The sequence below is a fragment of the Apteryx mantelli genome, chromosome 8 (assembly GCF_036417845.1).
Source record: "Apteryx mantelli isolate bAptMan1 chromosome 8, bAptMan1.hap1, whole genome shotgun sequence".
Lineage (NCBI taxonomy): Eukaryota > Metazoa > Chordata > Aves > Apterygiformes > Apterygidae > Apteryx > Apteryx mantelli.
Window position 1 is genome coordinate 41,401,892 of NC_089985.1, and position 20,962 is coordinate 41,422,853.

The following is a 20,962-nucleotide window of genomic DNA, read 5'->3' on the forward strand; positions in this document are numbered from 1 at the left end:
AAATTATATCAAAGTGCTGCATCTGCCAAACCGTTCATCCATTCATTTATTTTTTTTGTTGTCACAAAATACAACCAGACTTTTCTACAAAGAACTGTGAAAAATGCATGGGGAAAAATAACTAAGGATTCTACATCATATATAAAATCTGCATAACTATGAAGCTTACTTGAAGTTTAAATTTTGGAAAAGTTGTAAGGTTGTGTCTTTGTAGTTGTAAAAAAGAATGCTTGGAAAGTATCAAAGAAACAACTGCCCAGGCTTATATTTTTATGAGTATTTCTGCTCTCAGTAGAACTCTGATTCAGACAGACTTCCAAATATGTAGGAATTGAGTCTTCAACAACTGAACGTTTTACAGGCATTTAACTAGGGGCCCGATGTCCAGTTTTCTAGTACTTTGAGAATTGACTGGTTAACTCCTGGTTCTTTTTTCCATGATCTCTTATCACCCAAACGACAGCTTTCACTGTCCTCTGAATAATATGATTAGCTTTCCCTAAGATAAGTGAATTAGGGATTTTGAAGATACTTTAGTTTCTCAATATAATTTGAATATTAAAATGTCACCAAAATAAAAAACTAAACTCTTTGAGGCCATGATCTAACTAAAAAAAATCTTTAAAATGTTTTCTATCAGGAGGTTCAGCAACATCTGATGACCATGAATTTGATCCATCAGCTGATATGCTGGTGCATGACTTTGATGATGAACGGACATTAGAAGAGGAGGAAATGATGGAAGGAGAAACAAACTTCAGTTCTGAAATAGAGGATCTTAACAGGGTAGGTAGCATTAAGTAGTCGTAAAACATAACCACAGCCCACAGTCTTGCACAAAAACGTGCAGGTTTTTTCCCCTCTATTTGGGACAAAACAAAAAAATGCCCCTAAAACACTAATAGATAAATAATATAGATGGGGGAAGGGGCCGAGCTAAATTTGCAATTCTCAAAAGCTGGGACAAGAAAACTGGTACATAAATATTTAATAATGTATAATTCTGTGCTTGTGTAGTTTCTTTATATTTACTGGTACAGGACTTGTATTTTAGAGCTAATATAAGTTAAAGTACGCTCTGACTAAACTTATATGTTCCAGTGTTACTATTTCTAATAAACACTTGTACTTGATTAGTGCATATAGATTTCAGTTTAATAAGAATTCCATAATTTTACATTTCTTTTGCATTTTTTATTCAAACATTCATGTAATACTTCAGTGAAGCAGATAGGAGTATCTTCATTTTTAAGGCAGAGGAAACAGACACAGATGAAGTGGTTTGCTCAAAGCCACGTAGTAAGTTGTCAGCAGAGCTGGGATCAGAACTCCCAAGTATTGGTAATAGTGATAATACATCTTAAAACGTGTATATTCTGAAATAACTGCGTATAAGATTTATTTGGTGTTTTGAGCTTCTGCTGTCACTTATGTCTGCTTTAAATTACTCCTCTGTCAAGAATAATATTCTTAAACTACAAGTATGTTCATTATAAATTCCGAAGTAGTTTAGATACAGTCTGTGACCTCATTGGCTGAAAAAGCTTCCAGAACAGATCATTAATAATCTTCAAATGCATATTTGATGTACAAATCCTGTTTAGTGTAAGTGATTATACCCATACGGCTTTAAATTAATTTAGTACATTTAATCTACATTTCAGATGTAAATGATAATTTCTTTCTGTTAATTTCAGGTTTGATACTAAACTGTAAATGTAAAGATAAATAAATTGTGAATCTAAACATGCTTCATCTCGATTAAATGGGAAATGGAATTCCACATGTATGTCATACGGTTCTTAAGTTGAAAGTACATGTTTTTTTCCTCATATTTTGTAAAGAGTCAACATCTGATTACGTAATTTTATCACCACATTACAATGCTTTGTTTATAATCGTATTTCGACATCAATTTATTCCTTCATATCCTAGTTGTAGGGACTGCAAGTTTCTAGTTTTTCCACGTTTCAGATATTTTTGTAGTAAGGACAGTGAGCAATGTTATAACTTGCATTCAGATTGCTCCATGTGCTATTCTTCTCTGAAGGTTGTTTTTACAAATTGGCACAGAATCTTATGGGCAAGTTATATGGATATTGCAGGTAGATCTTTTACTGACCTTCAGACGCTTCCACGCCAACGGGATCTTGCTAGAGACCTGTAGTTGTTTCTAGTTCTGGGATAGCAGGCCATACATCAAGGCTTACTTTTTCTCTCTCTTTTTTTTTTTTAAATCATGCCCTTTCTTAGACATGGATGATAGACAACCTAAGCCTCAGAACTGTTGTCAAGACAAGTGCTAGCCTGTCTTTGCTTTCCCCAGTCATTTACACATATTCCTCCAGATTTCCCCCTAGGCTGTGAATGTGCTGGATTTACTAGTTCAGCTCCTTCAGAGACAAAGTGGCAGTCAGGCTTTGCAAAGGGATTTTTTAACCTTAATGATTTAACTTCTGAGTGTCATAGAAGTAACACCTTCCTCTGAGGGTAAGGATTTTTGGTACTCATTGATTGAAAACCTGGTGAATCTGTAATACATTAGTGCTTGAGGTTGAGCAGTGCCCTGCGTTTGTGTATGGATGTATGTGTATACATTTTTGTGTAGATGGCAGTAGCTTGTCTCTCTCTCGAGACCTGAAGTCACCCTCTATGCTGCTATAGTGTGTGAAAAAACACAGTTCCCTGGGAGTGGAAGAGTAGTTGAAAGGAATCAGAATTATTGGACTTGGTGGTTCTTAGTGATATTTCTTGAAAGGTAAGAACTTTCGGGGGGCAGAAAAGCTATCTGGAATGTGATGCAACAGACTGTGCTTGGTCATACCCAGGCGTGTGTATTCAGTAATACTATTTTCTTATGTGTGAACATCCATACTGGATCCGACCAAAGTTCTGACTAAGCCAGTATTGTCTCTCCAACAGCCCAGGAGATACAGTGATCAGGAAGGTGATTTTTTTTGCATGGTGGGGCAGATCTCTTGTATTCTGGTCATACTCTGATGCTGCGGTTATCCCAAATGCAGGAAACTGGCTGCATAATCTCTGAGAATGAGAAACTGTATTCAGTCTCTCTCTTGGATATAAGAAGTGGCCAGGCCCCACCAAGTTGCAGAAAGTCTTCGTTTCCTCCTACTCGTAGCCAAGCTGGCTATAAAAGGCATCAGCTGGAGGCAGTGTGGTATGGGGAATTTGATGACTGTGGGGCCTAGCTCTTTACCTTGTGCTGCCCTGTCTGTGGGCAGAGTACTACCGGGTGGTTTACACTGGCTTTTTGGATGCCTTTAGGAAGCGGTGAGCGCTGTCAGGGTGCTGTGCACGGTGCCTCCCTGCGTGACTTAAATATTTTTAAGCCTTTGACTCCTTTTTCCATTTGTTGTTCCCCATAATCACTTGTTTTCTCCTTTTGGGCCCTCCTTTTCATGGAGGGCTCTGGGGTTTTCTTAGGGACATGCATCAACATCCTGTTCTCTTTAAAAGGGAGAACCAGTAGGAGCAAAAGCCAACGGGCAGGTGTTTGAGGAAGAGTATAAAACAAGGGAAGTATGCAGTATTTCCCCCCCATACTCCTCCAGCCTCCAGCAGGTTGCAGTTGAGGTGCACCTGAAACAGATGTTGTCTCTTTGTCTGTAATATTTCTCAGTGTTCTTCCCTCTGCCACCCCGAATTTGTCCAATTGATTTTTAACCTACATAAACTTAGTGTCTGCAAGGCATATGGCAATGTTGCACAATGTAAGTTCATTCAGTTTGAGAAATATCTTGGTTTTTAAACCTATTTTTGTTTATTTCAATGGTTGCCCCTGAGCTCTTGAATTAGGTGAGTGCACAATTATTTATATTTACCTTCTCTGCTTATGGTATAGTTCTCTGTTACGTCACTCCCCCTCACTTACCTCTTCTCCAGATGGAAGAACCTTTCCTAGTTTTACAGTATCCTAAAACAATGCAGAAATCATCATTTGATACCCAAAGCATTTGGTCTTGGAGAGTTGCTGGCACTTGGAGCTTTTTGAATTATAAGGGGATATGTCAAGTTAAGAGGCTCTACCTCAGAAAAATGTTCTAAATACAATACCATTTTTCTAGGTAACATAAAGCAACATGCCTATTACATTATTCTCACACACTTACAAATTGTAGTAGTATTTTTCTAATTCTCAGTCTGTATCTTCAAATGGAATAGTGGTGAGGAGTGCTGAATGAAAGTGTATTACTTTTCAAAATGTACTGGAGAACATTTGTTTTGGTATCGTGAATATGATTCTTCTGACAGCTGTACTGTAAGGTTTTAATTAGGATCACAGTCCTGTCTGTTGTACAGTGTAAAATGTAAATTCCCTGCCTGTACGCGTTCATTCCATAAAACAATATGGTAGGACCAAGAAGTCAAGGGGGAAGGTGAGAGGATTTAGGCCTACATGGTCTGCATCTACTGGATATGTAGCTTACCAAAGCCTAGCCCAGCAGTGATTTAATGGCTTAGTTCTTTGAAATGAAATAACGTAAATAGACAACGAATCCTGATAACCCCTGTGATATACTTATTTTCGCACACCACAACTAACAACATTTGCCTTTTGTAATTGATATTATTAATGTGTTTCAAGAAAATAGAAATTTGTTGATCAGTGATGGCTAATTCGTAAAAGAGTTCATTGGAGGAAGTGTAGGGTCAGCAGACAGCTACGAAATCGGAGTCTCAGTCAGGACTTAAATTACCTGCTAAGAAGTAGTATTGAGAATAGGCATTCATCTCCGAATAATAAACAAAGGATTTGATCTTATGAGAGAGGTAATTTTAAAAAGCCCTCCGAAAGTTTCTGCTCTGAAAAATCTCTTTAGGGAAGCCATATACTGCCCCTGCAGGCTGCATACTGAGCTATTAAAAGTGATTAAGTAATTTGCAGACCTGGCAATTAACAGTTTGTATTAATAAAGTGAATGCAATTGATAACAGTTCTGGCGCCAGTAAACTTGAGAACTCTCTGTATCATTTGAAATAGCCTTTCAGAGTGGACCAGCATTCTAAATATAAAGATTTTTAAATGTGCGTGTATTTTAGTGGGTTTGCTTCCAATTGTGTGCGCTTTTGCAGACAGCTAGCTTAAAAGCTTCTTGTTTTTCTTTTTAAGTGAGGAAATGTGTATGTATTTGTAAACATTACTACTGTCTTTACCTGAATATCAGGTGATCCCTCACACACACACCTCATTTTTGTTTCACTCAGGAAGCAGAAAGGCACAGAGAGATTGAAAAGTGCATTTAATTTGTATCATTTTGTATTTGTGGCCGGGGTGGTAGGACTGCACGGAATCAACCCTATACGGCAACTCCCCCAAAACAAGACTTAACCCCTGTTCAAGCCAGATGGTGCAAGTTCTGGTCCTTACTCTGCTGAACTTTTGGAGACACTGTAAAAAGCACTGCCTTGCATTAGGGCAAGTTACTGCCATGCAGCTAGCTTCATAGTACCTACAAAAACTATCAGCATCTTACCTGTCTGTGTGAAGCAGTTGCTGCAGTCTCACATTTTGTGTGTTTCTTTTTCCATAAATATGTGCAAAATACTGTAATTTTTTCGGGCAGTTTTTATGGGAGAAAAGAAAAAAAGTTCAACTAACATTCCAATAAGGAGAGTGTTCACTCTGTGTCTGTGCCGAAGGTGCATGGCGTGTGGCCCGCACATCCTATTTGGCTGCCAGAGTAATTCATTCGCATCACTTCTGCCACTCTCTTTCCTGAGGTCGTCTTGGACCTGAGTGTGAAATGGGTTGCAGGCTGCATGGTTGATCTTGGTAGCCTTCAGTCTGCTGCAGTCCTTCCCCAGGGACTGACACCGCCTCCGAAGCACATAACCGAAATGCAAGCGTCTGTGTTACATGACTGGTTGGATAACCAGTCACATTCTGGGAGCCACCTGCAAATTTGTTCATCCGTCGCTGAGATGGATAACACCTGTATTTTGGTCACATGATGAATGTGTGCCTTGTCATTTTATAGGCATGAATTCATTGTGTGACCGTAAAACAAGCATCTCCCTTATGTATATAACCAGATGTAACCTGTCACATTACAGTGCTTGTGTTTTGATCAAGTAGTAGTAGGCAAATGCCAGGCGAGGGGGACGGGACGAACAGCCCTCTGGTGCCCTTTTAACGGGCTTTATGGCCCCTTTAAGAATGTGCTGGTATGCAAGGTTAGTAATAATTTGTAGAGGATGAGTAAATAAAGGTTTTGCTGTATTAAAAAAAAAAAGTCTTAGAGAACGCCCCCTAAAACTCCTAATTCTGATCATCCATTCATTTTAGAGTGGACATTCTTAATATACCTGATGATCCTGTATTTATTTTTGCTGGGTTATGTTTAAAATACACACTTCTAAACCGCACAGCAGGTGTGAGATGTGAAATACTTTTCTTAAAACCTCAAAATTTGTTTGGATGTTTCTCAGGAAAGTGATATGCCGATCCAGGAGCTGCTTAGCCTTTATGGCTACGATGGTACCATTCCACTGCAAGAAGATGATGATGATGAAGATGATGAAGAGGAGGAGGAGGAGGGAGAAGATGATGATGATGTTGATAATGATGACAACAGTGGCTGTAGTGGAGAAAACAAAGTAAGTGTTTACGCTAATTTGAAGCTTGCTTCCATTCAGCCATTCTGTACTAGACAGCTGTTCAGGGTGCCACATCACAGCAGAAATAATTCACAGTGTAGTTGCTTTCAGATGCTTTATGTACTGTCCTCTAATGTTTTCTCTTAATTACTCTTAATTTCATCTGTATCATTCCACACTGTTGCTGAAACAAATTAGAGCACATATATACATACAGTATCATGAAGAAAGGGATTATAATTGTGTTTCAGAAATATTGTTTGGCTTCGAAACTTAAGTTTTAAATGCCTAAAAGCACCTTTATAAATATGTCTGAATACTTGTTTCAAGGTAAAAAGCTGATCTACTGAAACTAAGTGGGGAATTGAATTAAAAGATGTCTCTGTGAGTGTTGGAGGTTACTGCAAGTTTTCTTACTTTAAATTGTATTTTGATAAACTAGCAGTAATTCAGGTCATATTTAAATTGTTAATCAAATCTAATGCTTCAAATATTTTTGCAAAATGTACAGCCATGAACTTGGCATTTTTAAAATTCTGTCCTGTGTGCTCTTAAAATAAATCCAATTTTAGAAGAACCTTTCCTGCTTGCCTTTGTTATACATACTTATAATAATGCTGCCCTGTCATGGGCACAGCATTAACTTCTCCATTATTGGTGGCATTCAGGGTTGCTTCCTGAATTACAGTATAATATTGAAATGTTTGTACTGTCAGCAACAAAAAAGCATAAGCTTTAATAGAAGAGGTATTACCTAGCCTGGATTTAAACAGGGTCCATTTTGTTCTTTGATTTCTTACCCATTTTAGAATCTCAGGAATGAGACACAAAGGAATGAGATAACTGATTTGGAAAATTAAGTTCTTACCATTTACGAGCTCCTTTGATAAATGTTGTAAATGATTGCTATTTGCACAGGTTGAATAGTTCAAAAAAGAAGAAAGGTATGTAGCTACTTCACATTAGAAAAGTTTCAGGAAGCTGGGGCGGGGAGAAGCTAACGTAACATGAAGAATGCAAAATTCAAATAAGGCACAAAGTAGTTAGTTTAGTTGTGCACAGTGGTACTCCTGAAGTCTCATTTCCTTCTTGTGTCCGTGCTTCTTAATTACTTTCTGTCACAACTTCCGTCTTTTATGTTCTCATGACCACCTCAGCAGTTCTCCAGATCTGTCACTAGCTCTGTTTTTTTTTTTCTCTTTTTTTTAAGATACTGCTTATCTTTTCTCTTAAATGGATAAAATCTCGGCATCTCTCACTGCTAAGGTGTTTGCAGCATGAGGAGTCATCTTTGTCCCTTTGCAGGGGACTAACAGTTTGTAGTATGCTGCAGAAGCGGATGTGCTCCTGCCCACCAGCAGCAACAGTTCAGTCTGACACACTAAACTTAATCAATGTTTTAGACTAACGTCAGACTTGGAACTGTGGCTGAATCGAAAGTACGTGTTCACTTGTTCTACCCCCGTTCTGATAGGATTGGAACAAAAGGGAGAGGGGAGGCTGGACGCAACGCTAACCTGTTACGGCTCTGCCTCAGCATACAAGAATGAGAGCTCTAGAAAGACTTGCATGATCTTAGCAGAGAGGCAGTAAAATACAGCTGTGGAATAATATTGCAAATCATTCATGCTTTCTCTGCAAGCGCAAATCTTTCTACATGCTTAGTTAGCGATATTGCACTTGGCTATTTTCTATTTTTAATCTGCTTTAAGCTGCACATGTGATCATACTCTGGCTTGCTGTTAAAGGTACGCATAAACATGTTGTGCCTAATGCCTCTGCGTTAGAACTAGCAAGTATGAACGCTCACAACATATTCATAAAACGCATGAAAGATATTGGCAGCATGCATAATAGAAAACACAAATGTGTTTTTTAATGTTTATCATTTTATTTTTCCTTGATTCTGTTAATACCTATTGTTGTGGTTTTTTTCTAATAAAGAAACTTCTTCTAACTTTTGATCTTTTAATGATTCAATGATATACACATTCAAGTCTTTTGATACACTATTCCTGTGGGATCAAACCACACTATTGACTTTTATTTTTTTATGGAAGTTGGTTGAAAAAAGTGTAGCCAATTGATAATTCCTATTCTCTTTATTGAACACTTATAAGGAAAGGTTTAAAGAAAGGTAAAATTTCAGGACATTGGTTGCAAAAAATTTTATTGCAATTTTCTATTCTTTTAGCATAGAATTGATTTTGATCTATTTCCATCAAAAAATAACTCTATTTCAGAGAAGAAAAACATGCAATTCCGATGTAGTCGAGAGCAAGAGTAGATTTTCCGGTTCCTCAAATTCTCATATTAAATATTTTCAAAATAGGAAACTAGCAGATCCTATATCCAGCAGTACACAATTGAGTCTGTTCATAGGTCTGCCAATTCCATATCCTCAGAAACAGTCCAAAAGATTAAAGCAGAGAAATCCTACATATTTGAGGTTTTTCTGGACAAGCAGTTACTTTACAGAGCAAACCCAGCGCAGCCTGCATTCTCCCCCATTTTTTTTTCTTTTTCAAGACAGCAAATTTTGGAAGATGCAGGAAGAAAATCTCCTTTCTCTGATGAAGAAAATTACTTGCTTCAGATAAATATAGCACTCTGTTATTGATAGATTTTGAATGAAAACTGCAAGGATATGCTTGACTGATGTAAAAACAAGCTGTGGTATTTAGTCCTGGTTTATGTTTTTGACATATATTAGAATCTGTTAAATCTGATATGCTTAAAATCCAGGTCAAAAAATAATATAATGCATTTAAACATTTGTTATGGCTTAGTCTGGACAGCCACAACCTTTACAGTCTCTTGAAGTTAGACACAGGATATTTGGTTTTGATAGGTAGACATTTTGGGGAAAAATGTTGCCAAAATAGTATTTGTCACACAAAAGGTATAACTGATCTCCTGTTTGCTTCTGTATTTTTAAGGAGGAGACTATAAAGGATTCATCTGGTCAGGAAGATGAGACACAGTCATCTAATGATGACCCAGCACCATCTGTTGCTTCTCAAGATCCACGGGAGATAATTCGCCCTCGTCGATGTAAATATTTTGATACAAGTATGTATAGTTTAGTACTAAGTACAGTCATCTTGATATAATTGACTTCTGCTATTTACAGCTGTAATTAACATCATATTCTGTTTCTGAAATAGGCATCTAGATGCCTGCAGGCATTTGTTAGTTCTTTCTTATCGCTATCCTTGATTATCATTACACTGAAAATAATGGGCAACAAAAAATCCTATTTTTAGCGGAATACTAATCTTCTCACCAGATGAGGGACTCTGTGTAAGGGCACTAGGTATTATCTCTTCTTAAAACAAAGGATTAAGGTTGTTTAATATTTTAAATTTCTACAGTTTTGAAAAAGCACAATCTCAGACAGTGCAAGTCCTACCATTAAATTACTCGTAGTGTTATAACAGTTCAGTTTATGATCCAGCAAAGTGATCCATGTGGACGTGCCCTTTTGCAAAATTTCCCTGCACGTGGAGCCCAAGTGCTGTAAATGACTTCTGAGACCAATTTGCACAATGAGGAGCATGATCTTTTTAATAAATACTCTTCTGTGGAATCTGTAACTCGTACATTGCTGTGCTGTGCAATTGCAGCACTTTAGTGTCTTTGCAACATTCAGTAGGTGTCCAGCAGCACCTGGCTGTTGAGTGCGGTATTACCTTTCCATCTTAGTTTCAGCTGCCAGTTCCCACCAAGGACGCAGGTAAAAATACTTGCTGGTAGGAAATGCACTGTTCCTGCTAGAGAGCTGCTGTAATAGCTGCACAGCATGTGGTTAGCATGACAAAGGCAGGTGACACCAATTTGTGTCCTCACTGGAAGAAGTTGAGAGTCCTAGTGAATGAGAAAATAAATGAAAGTTACTAGAAATAACAACTCTTTTTTTTCAAGATCATTGATAGAAAAAACAAAAGCATTGGAATCTGAAAAAGGCCAATAGATTGTTAAACCTGAACTAATGAAGGTGGAGATAGCCATGAAGAAAATCTACTTCAAAAATTCCGCATTTGCTGCTCTTGCCAGCATTGTGGACTGATTCTTTCCTCTCGTTTTGTTTACAAATTGGTTTTGCAGCCATTTGAAACTGTTGATTTAGTTATGTAGCTGTCCCATTAGACAGCACTCACTTCTGTGGCAGTCTTTCTTAACAGAATCTGAACCTTTTAGTATCGTGCTATCAGCAGAGCCATTTGCACGACAGATACTTTACCTTCCTTGGGTAGAACTGACTGTTGCTGATGTCTGAATTCCCACTATTCTCTGTTTTAACAAATGAAAATTAAGGCTAAGGTTTCTTATAATACCTTCTACTTGATACTTATTAGCCTCAACATTGTAGAGATGCATTTTTCCAATTCGTAGTTTATATTAACCTAAAAATGCCAAGGAACCTCAGCATGTGGCTGTGCAGGGATTTGCACCAAGAAATTTACAAACAAATTAACTCTATTTTTTAGACTTCAGTGTAGTACAAGTGTATTACATTGCTTTGGTGGTTTTTACAATGTTCAACTGTGTACAGAATATAATTTAATGTACAAATCTTTTTAGATTGTCACATGCTGTACATAAACTTGGTACTGTTGTTGCTTTCAGTACCTTGTGAAAGGAAAGTACTCCATATCATAAAAATCCTAATGTTTCATCCTAAATAATCTACTTTAGATACTGCTGTGCATCTCAGCAGTACATCCAAGCCTACTAAATCCCCATAAGACTGAGAAAACAATACGTGGGGATTTGTCGCATGTTGTGCTGTAGTTTGCCTTGTGCAGCAAGGGAGAAAGGAGCTCATTGAAAATGATGTTGAAATTGCAAATAATTTAGATTTCAGTCTGAACATCCACATAAAAATACTTTCGGAAAATAACAAATTTGAATGTGGATCATCTCAGCTACTTCAAAGCTGGATGAAGGAAGGAAAGTTTTATTAGGAAGTATTAAAATTGATGATGTATTCATTTGTGTCTCAACTTTTCTTACCCTGTTCTGTATCTTAAGCCATTCTAAACAGGAACGTTGGGTGGGTCTTTTTTCTAAAGTAGTCAACACCGAGACATTTAGTAGTGTCAGGCAAATTGCCGTTTGCACTTCTATAGTGTTAGATAAGATGTCTCGGAGGCAGAGCGAGGCTGCTGAACGCCGGCGGGGCAAGAAGCCCGGCTCGTGTCCTCCTGCGGCCGTGGCGGATGCTCCTGGGGCTTGCTGGGACCTCACTGGCTGCGTCGCTCGGCCCAGCTCTGCTGGAGGCTGCCGTTGGCCTGCGCAGGCTCCGTCATAGCTCGTTTCGTGTAAATGTTCAAATGTTTTCTTATAGACAGTGAAATAGAAGAGGAATCTGAAGAAGATGAAGATTATATTCCATCAGAAGACTGGAAAAAGGTAAATATTAAGGGCTGCTAAAAAAGTTCCGTGAATAATGAGTTGATCTGTTACATAGTAACTTTCAGCTCTGTAGATTACCCAATTCCTCTCCTCTTTCTCCCGCAAAAATAAGAGCTTTGATATTAATAAGTGTTAAAAACCTCTTCAAATACTCAGAAAACATTTCCATATAGTTTGTTTACTGTTTCTTTAGATTTCAAACAATGAGAATCTTAAAGGATAAAAAAAGATATGGTTCTTATTCTCATTCTCTAACAAAAAAACCTACGGCTGTGGTTGCTTTACCTTTTGCTTCTGTTATTTCAAAACAGGAAATCATGGTGGGCTCTATGTTTCAAGCTGAAATTCCAGCTGGTGTATGCAAATACAAAGAGAATGAAAAAGGTGAGACTTAACACTATTGTCATTATCAAAATGATTGATTTCACTTTCTAATGGAGAAAAATTAAAGATTTACTTGACTGATACCATGTGTCTTGCAAAATAAAACAGCTCCTTCAAATGAAAGATAGAACCATGATCTCAAACTATAGTTCATCCCATACCTCGCCATCAGAGCTTGAGGCTTGGAAAGGGAAAAAGGGATTATATTCCTGGACTACTGAATCCTTATTGAACCCTTGTATTCTAATTTACTAATTTATACAGGGTTTTCATGTAGATTATGTTAACCTCTTCACCTGGTATTTTTTGTTTATGCGAAACAAAATAATAAAGAAATTATGTTGCTGGAATTGAATTAACATGTTGAAAGGAGAAAAATGGCATGAACAGCTTTGATTTTCACACTTAACTCTTCAGTCAGTATTAAATAACTTACTATTTTACTTTTGAGATATTTCCCAGGAACTTTTTGTTTTCCCTTGCAACCAGAGCCTTTAGCTGTATGTTGTCAATATTACCAGGACAGGAAGGGCAGGCCTGGTTCATACCCAACTGTGCGCGTGAGAGAAGCAAATTTCCCTACTGATTCAACCCCTTACTCAGAATTTTTTTACACGGCAATCAGTTTGAGACTGCAGCTTTTATGGTTTTATATAAGCTAGTTTTAAACTAGCCAGCACAAAACTCTTCCGTCCTGGAATTTGAGTAAATACTGAAATAGTGGCAGTTGTCTTGCATTAAACTCCAGGTTGTTGCGGCTGCACCGTAGCTTGTTCTTGCTAGGAGCTATCTGCAAAGAGTCGATCCTGCTTTTGACTTGCAGCAGGCCCACGCTGAAGCTGACAGGTTCTGTCAGCTAGAGTAAACTTTGGACTTGGTAGACAGCGAGGTTGAAGAGAAGGTAATTTAAAACTATGTGAGAAGTCCAGAGTATCCATTAAAAACGAACCTGGAGTTCCCAGGAAAACTTATTTACCTAGCTCATTCACCTAAATGACATTTAAACTTTGCATTAAATAATTTGAAAGTGTTTGTTGGGCGCAGAATGCAAAGCCTTTTATCCAAAGCTAACTTTCAGTTCACTGTTCACATTAACAGATACGGGTTCCTTTGCATCTGTTCTACACGCCAAAATTCCCTTCTGTTCTTGTGGATTCAAGAGACACATTTTAACATTATCCAGGGATTGAAGGGATTTGTGGTTCACTTTCGCTACTGCGAGTAACACTGAGGATTCAGATGTTTCATCTGATTGTTGATTTTATTTTTATTCTGTATTGTATTTTTTTCTGTATTTAGCCAGAAAAGTTCATGGAGAAAGAAATATGTTGTTTGGTCTTTCAGAAACTTTCTCCATGCAAAACTGTATCTTTGATTTGGTTTGTTTGTGTTTTGACTGAGTAGAGCTCAAGCCTAGAAAATGAAGATAGAAATCAGATTTCTGTAAAGATCAATTACATTTTAAAATAAAATCTTATAGTGCAATCATAATTGTATCAATGATTAATAATTTGGCTGTAAAAACCCACCAGTAAAACTGTATCTGTTTTGGAAAAAAATACAAAAAGAGCAAATTATAAAATACCTGCTTTTTTGCTGTGAAGAAGTTGTTCTTTATATGCTTTCCTGCTACCATCTAAAAATAGAGCTTGAGCTAGGCATTCAGTAAATTCAGAGATTCAGTAAATTGTACTTTACTGATTAGTCACCTGCTCTTACTGGTATTTACTTTGCTCTAAATGGCTTCTGGCCTCCAACAATAAAAAAGATATAGCTGTTTTATGCATTGCAGTGACCTACATAAAAGTTTTTTGTAGTCTTGCATGCAGCTCTGTAGAATAGAGAACCTGCGTCATGGGCAAAAAGCGTTGAGGAGTAAGGTTAAATTTTCACTAGTCATTCTAGGGCTTGTCTAGCTTTATATTGCAATAGGATTTTACAAACTCTGCCACTTTCTTTCCATTTTGCTGTGTTTTGGGTGAAATCTTTGACAGGATTCCATCTGGAATATTAGTGAAACTTAGAATAGAAAAATAAATGCCTGAGACTGTGTACAGTACGTAGTATTTTCATTTCCCATCTTTTGTTGTTCTCTAAGAAGGCTGCTCCTCTTAGATCCACTTCCATAAGCAAAGGTGCAAAAATGCTAGAACTCTTTAAGAATAACTACGCTGCTTTTCAGAGTGCACTTGAAAATAAAAGATCTCTGAAAACTGAAAGATGCTGAAGCCACTTCAAGATTTATTAGCCACTGTCATTCATAGACACTACGGTGTGCTTTGCTTGCATCATTAAGAATGGCTTAGAATCAGTTATCCGTTATCTCCTGAAAAGAAGCGTTGCTTCTACTGGAGTTCCTGTCTCAATATACCTAGAATCTTTGTATTAAGTGGGGAGCTAAATATCAGATTAGGACTAGGTTTCGAGGTGCAGAAAATTGTTAGAAGCTATTTTCAAAGAGTATGCGCTTTGTGAAATGAACCTCTCTTTCTTTGCAAAACACTTAATCATTTTCCTTAACAGCTTTTTTTTTTAAATTGTGGTCCGCTTCCATGTTAAAAATTTGTGTTTTTCAAGTTAAGATGCACCTAGCAGCCATTCTGAGCTTTCCGTCTGCATGGAATGCCCCTGTATCTTCTGTACCTGTGCTTACTCTGCTTTTACAAATGTTTGCTCCTGGTCTCTCTTGGCGGCGAAGAGTCGGAGAAGCTTACCAAGCTGATAGAATCAATGTTTGCGTTATTGTCATTCTGGTCTTTGTAAGGTCATCTTTCATTGTAGACTGGGCCATTAGCAAGGTCTAGATTCTGATTCTATTTTTATTTTTAATAACCTGAATAATTTTACTTTATTTTGTCATACTGATATTTTAAATTTGCAGAGCTATAGGCTATTCAGAAAATATGGGAGATAATTCAGAGGACATACCATTTGTCCATGTTCTTCCCATTAATTTCAGCTTACTAAAGCCTCCCTGGTCTGAAAACTTATTCAAAAGTTCTGGAAAAAACACTAGAGATTTGGTAGTATTAAAATTCAGTGATCTTTACCTGAATGATTTTGTTTTAGAGGGATATCTTGGAAGTAGCAGGAAGGTCTTAGCAAGCAAGGCTTCCTTTCAGGAGCCGTTTTGACTTCACAAGGTCTGGCGTCTGGATATCGTCTTCCCTGGAGAAGTAGTGGACCTAGCTGCGGGCTTTTGCCGGCCATGTTAGCTGAGACTTTTGTATTTAGTGGTCCAGACACCTGGTAGGGGTTTTAGCACCCTGTTTTTGGAGATGTGCTCTTTGTTTTTATTTGACTGATCCTAATGGTCTCCTAAGAAAACACATAACTGGTTTCTCTTCTGAATTAGCTTTCCACATCTGCTGGCCGCCATCAGCAGAACTGCAGCTTGATGTGATGCTTAGGGAAAGGAGGGCTGGGTGGGTAGTTCGGGACTGTTTCAGGTAGTTGTGCTGCCTTGTGATTTTAGTGGTTTCAGGAGCAGGACAGGGAAGATGGAGTTTCTGGAGTTTCATAAATGAGCCCTCAAATGTAGAGCACTGATTATGCCAGCTGTGTCACGATAACACAAGGCAGAGCATCCTAGTCGTATGAATCATTGCATATGTGCAAATAGTTTTGGCCCATCCTTATGCGTATTCTAAAATAATGTATATGCTCTAATGGTCTTCCAGGATTTGAGAGAGAGAATAAACTTTTCTATTGTTGTTTTAGCTTTCCTTCTTTTCTTTTTTTTTTGCCTTTGGTTAATTCAGTGTATGAAAATGATGACCAGCTGCTGTGGAATCCTGACTTCTTACCAGAAGATAAAGTGATTGAGTTCCTGAATGAAGCATCGAGGCGTACGGGTGATGAGAAAGGCCTAGATGCAATTCCTGAAGGATCGCATATTAAAGACAATGAACAGGTATATAAGAATAACTAGGATTTGTAGTACAGTCTTACAGAATGAATTGTACCTTTATTCTGTTTTACTCCCAGGCCTTTAAACTGGATTTGAAACAGCTTTAGTCTTCCTAAAGGAATTAGAATTGTGATGTTTTTTTCCTGTCAACAAATACAAAACTTGAAGAATCTAACTGTTAACTTAGCCTTAACGTTGCTTTATGCAATAATGCATTATTTTATATATAAATAATTGCGCATAAATTAGTTCTGTTCTATTTTTTAAGTTTTATGAATGCCTACTTTTTTTTTTCCTTTATACACCCCCCACGCATTTTACAAATGTATGCAGTGGATGAAAATACTATATTACTTTACCTGTGGTTATGTAATTAGAGATTTGGAAATGGAAACAGAGGAAATACATCTTTGCTCTGTCTTAAATTGTAATACATTCATTCAAAGAGTTTATTTTTAATCTCTTTTTGAATAGTTTTTAGTGATTTACTAATTATGCTTCTGTGGCATAACATAAATTGAGTGGTATTTAGAATGTTAAATGTATGTCTTTTATCTTTCCAGGCATTGTATGAATTGGTTAAGTGCAATTTTGATACTGAAGAATCATTACGAAGATTGAGATTTAATGTAAAAGCAGCCAGAGGTGAGGATACACTAAATGTTAAATTTATACTGTTTAACTCCCATTTCATTTGTCTCACAGGTATTGTTGGGCTTTGCAGTCAGGCAGATTGAGATACTTTATTAGAGCAGGATTGCATGTAAGCACTATATATCAGTGCCCATTTAAATGCAACCTTTAGTGAATCTCTTAACATTCTCTTGAGAGAGAGAGAATTAAATTAGCAGAGGCAGTATAAACAGGTACATTCCCAAATACACCATGTAAATTAACTTTCTTTGAACAGAGCTTGGTGTTTATATTTGTGACTTAATAACATGTTAAAATTTTAAATGTCTTACCATCTAAATTGTACATTTCTTGGGTATTTTGTTCATCATTCTAGATCTCTTCAGTCATTAAATTTAATGAAGTGAACATGTATAAAATGAAATAATTCACAATTCTAAATAAAGGAGATTGAGCATCTAAACCTTTTATTTTAAAAAGTATAACACTAAAAAAACCCTGCTTTTGGAGTTTTGGAGTTTTTAGTATTTTGGAGCTTTTATTATTTCCTGTTTTTTATATTGATCTTTTCTTTATACTCCAAGGAACAAGACAGACTAAGAAAAGGCACAAGTTACTTTCTTCACACATTGATCTGTTGGCACTGCTTTTAAACGTGTGGCTTGTCCAGAGTTTACTGTGCGAATCACAGACAAGAATGATCAAATCTACAAGATTAGTTTGTTCTCCCACTATTTTAATCCTTATTTATTTGTGACCTTAAGAATCAATGAGGCCAAACTATGTCAGGTTCTTAGAACTGTGGCTGGAAGTTACTATTACTAGGAGTTTGTTTTGGCTCCAGTGCAGCCAAGATTTCCCACCCAAGAGCGTGAGAGCAGTGTCACATTTTGCCGAACTGGAATTAATAGCCTGTTGTTGTTGTTGGCCCATATCGGCAATAAGGGGAAGATCTTATTCCCCTCCCTCTTCACCTGCTTCTTCCAAATACCAGCAAGCAGCGCAAGTCCGTAGCATGAACTCCTTCGTGCTCTCTCCTGGGTTGAAGGATACCTACTTCCTACGGTCTGGAGGCAGGATGGTTCATCTCGGGGGAGACCAGGTCTCTCAGCCCTTCTTCCCTCTTCCTCTTGCCTAGTTCTTTTTCCATGGGGCTGGGCTGTTGTTACAGACTGTTTACAACAGCCCCTACCCACAGGGTACTTAGGCCAGCCAAAGCTCCCGCCTACTCACTAGATGGGAGAATTTTCTTTTTGGTACTAGTAAGTGCAATTTCTGGAGGTGGTTCTCATTTAGTCAGCAGATGGCGTAAGGAGCTTAAATATCATGTCTGTTTTGTGTCACTTAAAGTTTGCTTTTATTGTCTGTATGCTTTTATCTTAATTGTATTCTTTATTGCATTTCCTTGCTTTAGAAGAATTATCTGTTTGGACAGAAGAAGAATGTAGAAACTTTGAACAAGGGCTGAAAGTCTATGGCAAGGATTTTCATGTGATTCAGGCAAACAAGGTAAACACTGAATTTCTTAAATTTACTTCTCTATCTCTCTTTTTTTTTTTAAGAAATGTCATTGTAAATAAATTCGTATGTACTATTTCATCCACAAATCACTATATTTACACCTTTTAATTTATCCTAAATATATACCCAAGTTGGTTTGTCAAAGTCCAGAATCCTCTGTAACTGTGACTGTGAAGCCTAGGTTCAGAAAAGTGCAAAAAGCTCACTGTGCACAGACATGGGAAGATCCGCATCCCTAGTCTTTGATTGTGGTAACGGACTTGAACATTCCTCCTGGAGCATTTGTTTACAGCACCTCAAGATATCTTCAGTATTCTTGAAAATGCAATTAAACTTTGCATTTTAATTTCTGGGCCTCTGAAACTCTGTCTCTAGTTTCCAATATTCCCTCTGTTGCATAAAGAAGCATTGATTTTGAATTTCACAGCTTTTGACTTCAATGTAGCTTTTTGCCAAAAATGTATTTGAATTCATCAGAGTTTGTGTGGCGTGCATTTCCTAGGTACGAACAAGATCAGTTGGTGAGTGTGTTGCATTTTATTACATGTGGAAGAAATCAGAGAGGTATGACTTCTTTGCGCAGCAGACCCGATTTGGAAAGAAGAAATACAATCTTCATCCTGGTGTAACGTAAGATGTGATTTGTTTTCATGTGCTTTTACATGTTGGATCTAAATTTTTATTTCATACTGCTCTCATGCAAAATGGAGTGACAACCTAGTGATTCCATAGACCCAATTTGTAGCAGGACAACAGCCAAGGTAGAAGAAAAGCATGCCATTGCATATAATGTAATTTCTAAAATAGATTTGTGTGGAGCTAGGCTAACAATTTGCATTGAGCAGCTATTTAATTTAGCCTGTTTTCTGTTTAAATGTTTCACAAACATGATGTTTCTGCAAATACGTGGATTGTTTTAAATACTTAATGTGTTTATACAAAGGTCACAAATTTCAGCCGGGATTTTTGATATATGCCATAGTATATACTCGAAGTGTATCGTTTGGCGAGCACTCCTGCCAACATAGTACCCTGTACTAGGGCTTTTTTGTGCTTACATAGCTCCTTTACCCATTTGCTTCTTTGCTAGGTAAAGAGGGACATGTCTGGGCATAACATCACGTATTCTCCTTCCTCAAATCTGACCAAGTGAGCCAGTTCTTCTGCCCTCCATTCAAATACTGCGATTCTAGAATCCCCCTCCTTCAGCTGACTTTCTCCCAGTCCTTTTATCATTCTTTGTTTTTCCTCTGTTATTCATTTTTTAAAAATTGTTTTTTTAAACATTTTAGAACCACCGAAGTGAAATTGCAGGATGACATTAAGGATTGCCTTCTGTGGCTTCTCTGATACGTAGATTGTTACAGAGAGGCATCTAGAGCTTACGGATTTTCTTAACAGTTGTTAGGGACTATCTCCCTCCCCCCACTTCTCCCATCTGTTTTATTTTCCCCCATTTAACCCAAATTAGTAGAGGTTTTGGGTTAATGGCTTAAAATATTCTCTGATTTTATGCAGTTGTTTGCATATGGTGTTCCAAAGTTGTATCTGAAGAAATGCCATTAATGATTGTACTTGTCTATTCTTGAAAGCTATTGCAGACAGACTTGGGAATTTAGAGTGCAACATCAGGTCCAGAATAATTGTGTGTGAGAGGATATGCTGTTTCTGGTGTTAATCCAAAATAATACTGTATGTAGAAGGGCTTTGTCAACCAACTTTGTTTAAATCTTCCGTAAGGGCTTTACTATACGTAAGTGACCTAAAATGAAGGACTGTAATAGAATTCAGATATAAAAATATGTCTTATGTTGAACTCTGAAGTTTTTCACTCAACTTTCCTCCTTTCAAGCTTGTATGTGCACAAACCTTATTTACTTTAATAGTGTGCTATCACTGCTTCAAAGAATTGCAAGAGCTTAATATGAGCCTCCCTTAGAACATCATCCTGAAAACACTCTCCACAAAGAACATCGCAGCATGACAAAGTTTCTGCTTGTGCACAGTCTTCTGGGACTTAACATATAAGCACAGGCTGAATTTATTTAAGCTGGCTGCAGTGGTTGGTCAACAAATAGGTAGTTGCTGTGGACAAACCATACGTAGACCAGTTAACATAAGATCCTAAAGTTGTTAACTTTGCAAGATAAGTCTGTGTGCTTCATAGAGACCCCAAAATGTGATCTGGGCATACATGAAATATATCAGGAAATATTTTGTACAAATTAAAGCAATCCTTTAAACAGCAAAGGTAATAGCAAATGTGGCATTTCTGTTGTTTAGAGATTATATGGACCGTCTCTTAGATGAAAGTGAGAGCGCTGCGTCCAGTAGAGCTCCATCCCCTCCTCCTACAACCTCCAACAGCAGCACCAGCCAGTCTGAGAGGGAGGACAGCACAACCAGCAACAGCAATCAGAATGGTAAGTAAATGCCCTCTCACTCCTAAAGAGTTGCCAAATCATTGCAGCAGCTTTG

The 20,962-nt window shown here is 37.5% G+C and overlaps 1 protein-coding gene across 4 annotated transcripts in view; it reads left to right on the top strand.

Annotated features, from left to right (window-relative positions):
- Nucleotides 1-20,962, top strand: part of MIER1 (MIER1 transcriptional regulator) — a 43,997-nt gene that overhangs the window by 18,750 nt on the left and 4,285 nt on the right. For 2 of the 4 annotated variants that reach the window (XM_067301379.1, XM_067301376.1), the window contains exons 3-12: nt 641-786; nt 6,451-6,618; nt 9,558-9,690; nt 11,969-12,033; nt 12,348-12,420; nt 16,182-16,333; nt 16,894-16,975; nt 18,378-18,472; nt 18,987-19,114; nt 20,768-20,907. In XM_067301379.1, the coding sequence (XP_067157480.1) occupies nt 688-786; nt 6,451-6,618; nt 9,558-9,690; nt 11,969-12,033; nt 12,348-12,420; nt 16,182-16,333; nt 16,894-16,975; nt 18,378-18,472; nt 18,987-19,114; nt 20,768-20,907 (1,135 nt within the window). In that variant the 5' untranslated portion in view covers nt 641-687. The remainder of the gene's footprint in view (nt 1-640; nt 787-6,450; nt 6,619-9,557; nt 9,691-11,968; nt 12,034-12,347; nt 12,421-16,181; nt 16,334-16,893; nt 16,976-18,377; nt 18,473-18,986; nt 19,115-20,767; nt 20,908-20,962) is intronic. The other 2 variants (XM_067301378.1, XM_067301377.1) reach the window with 2 other exon arrangements.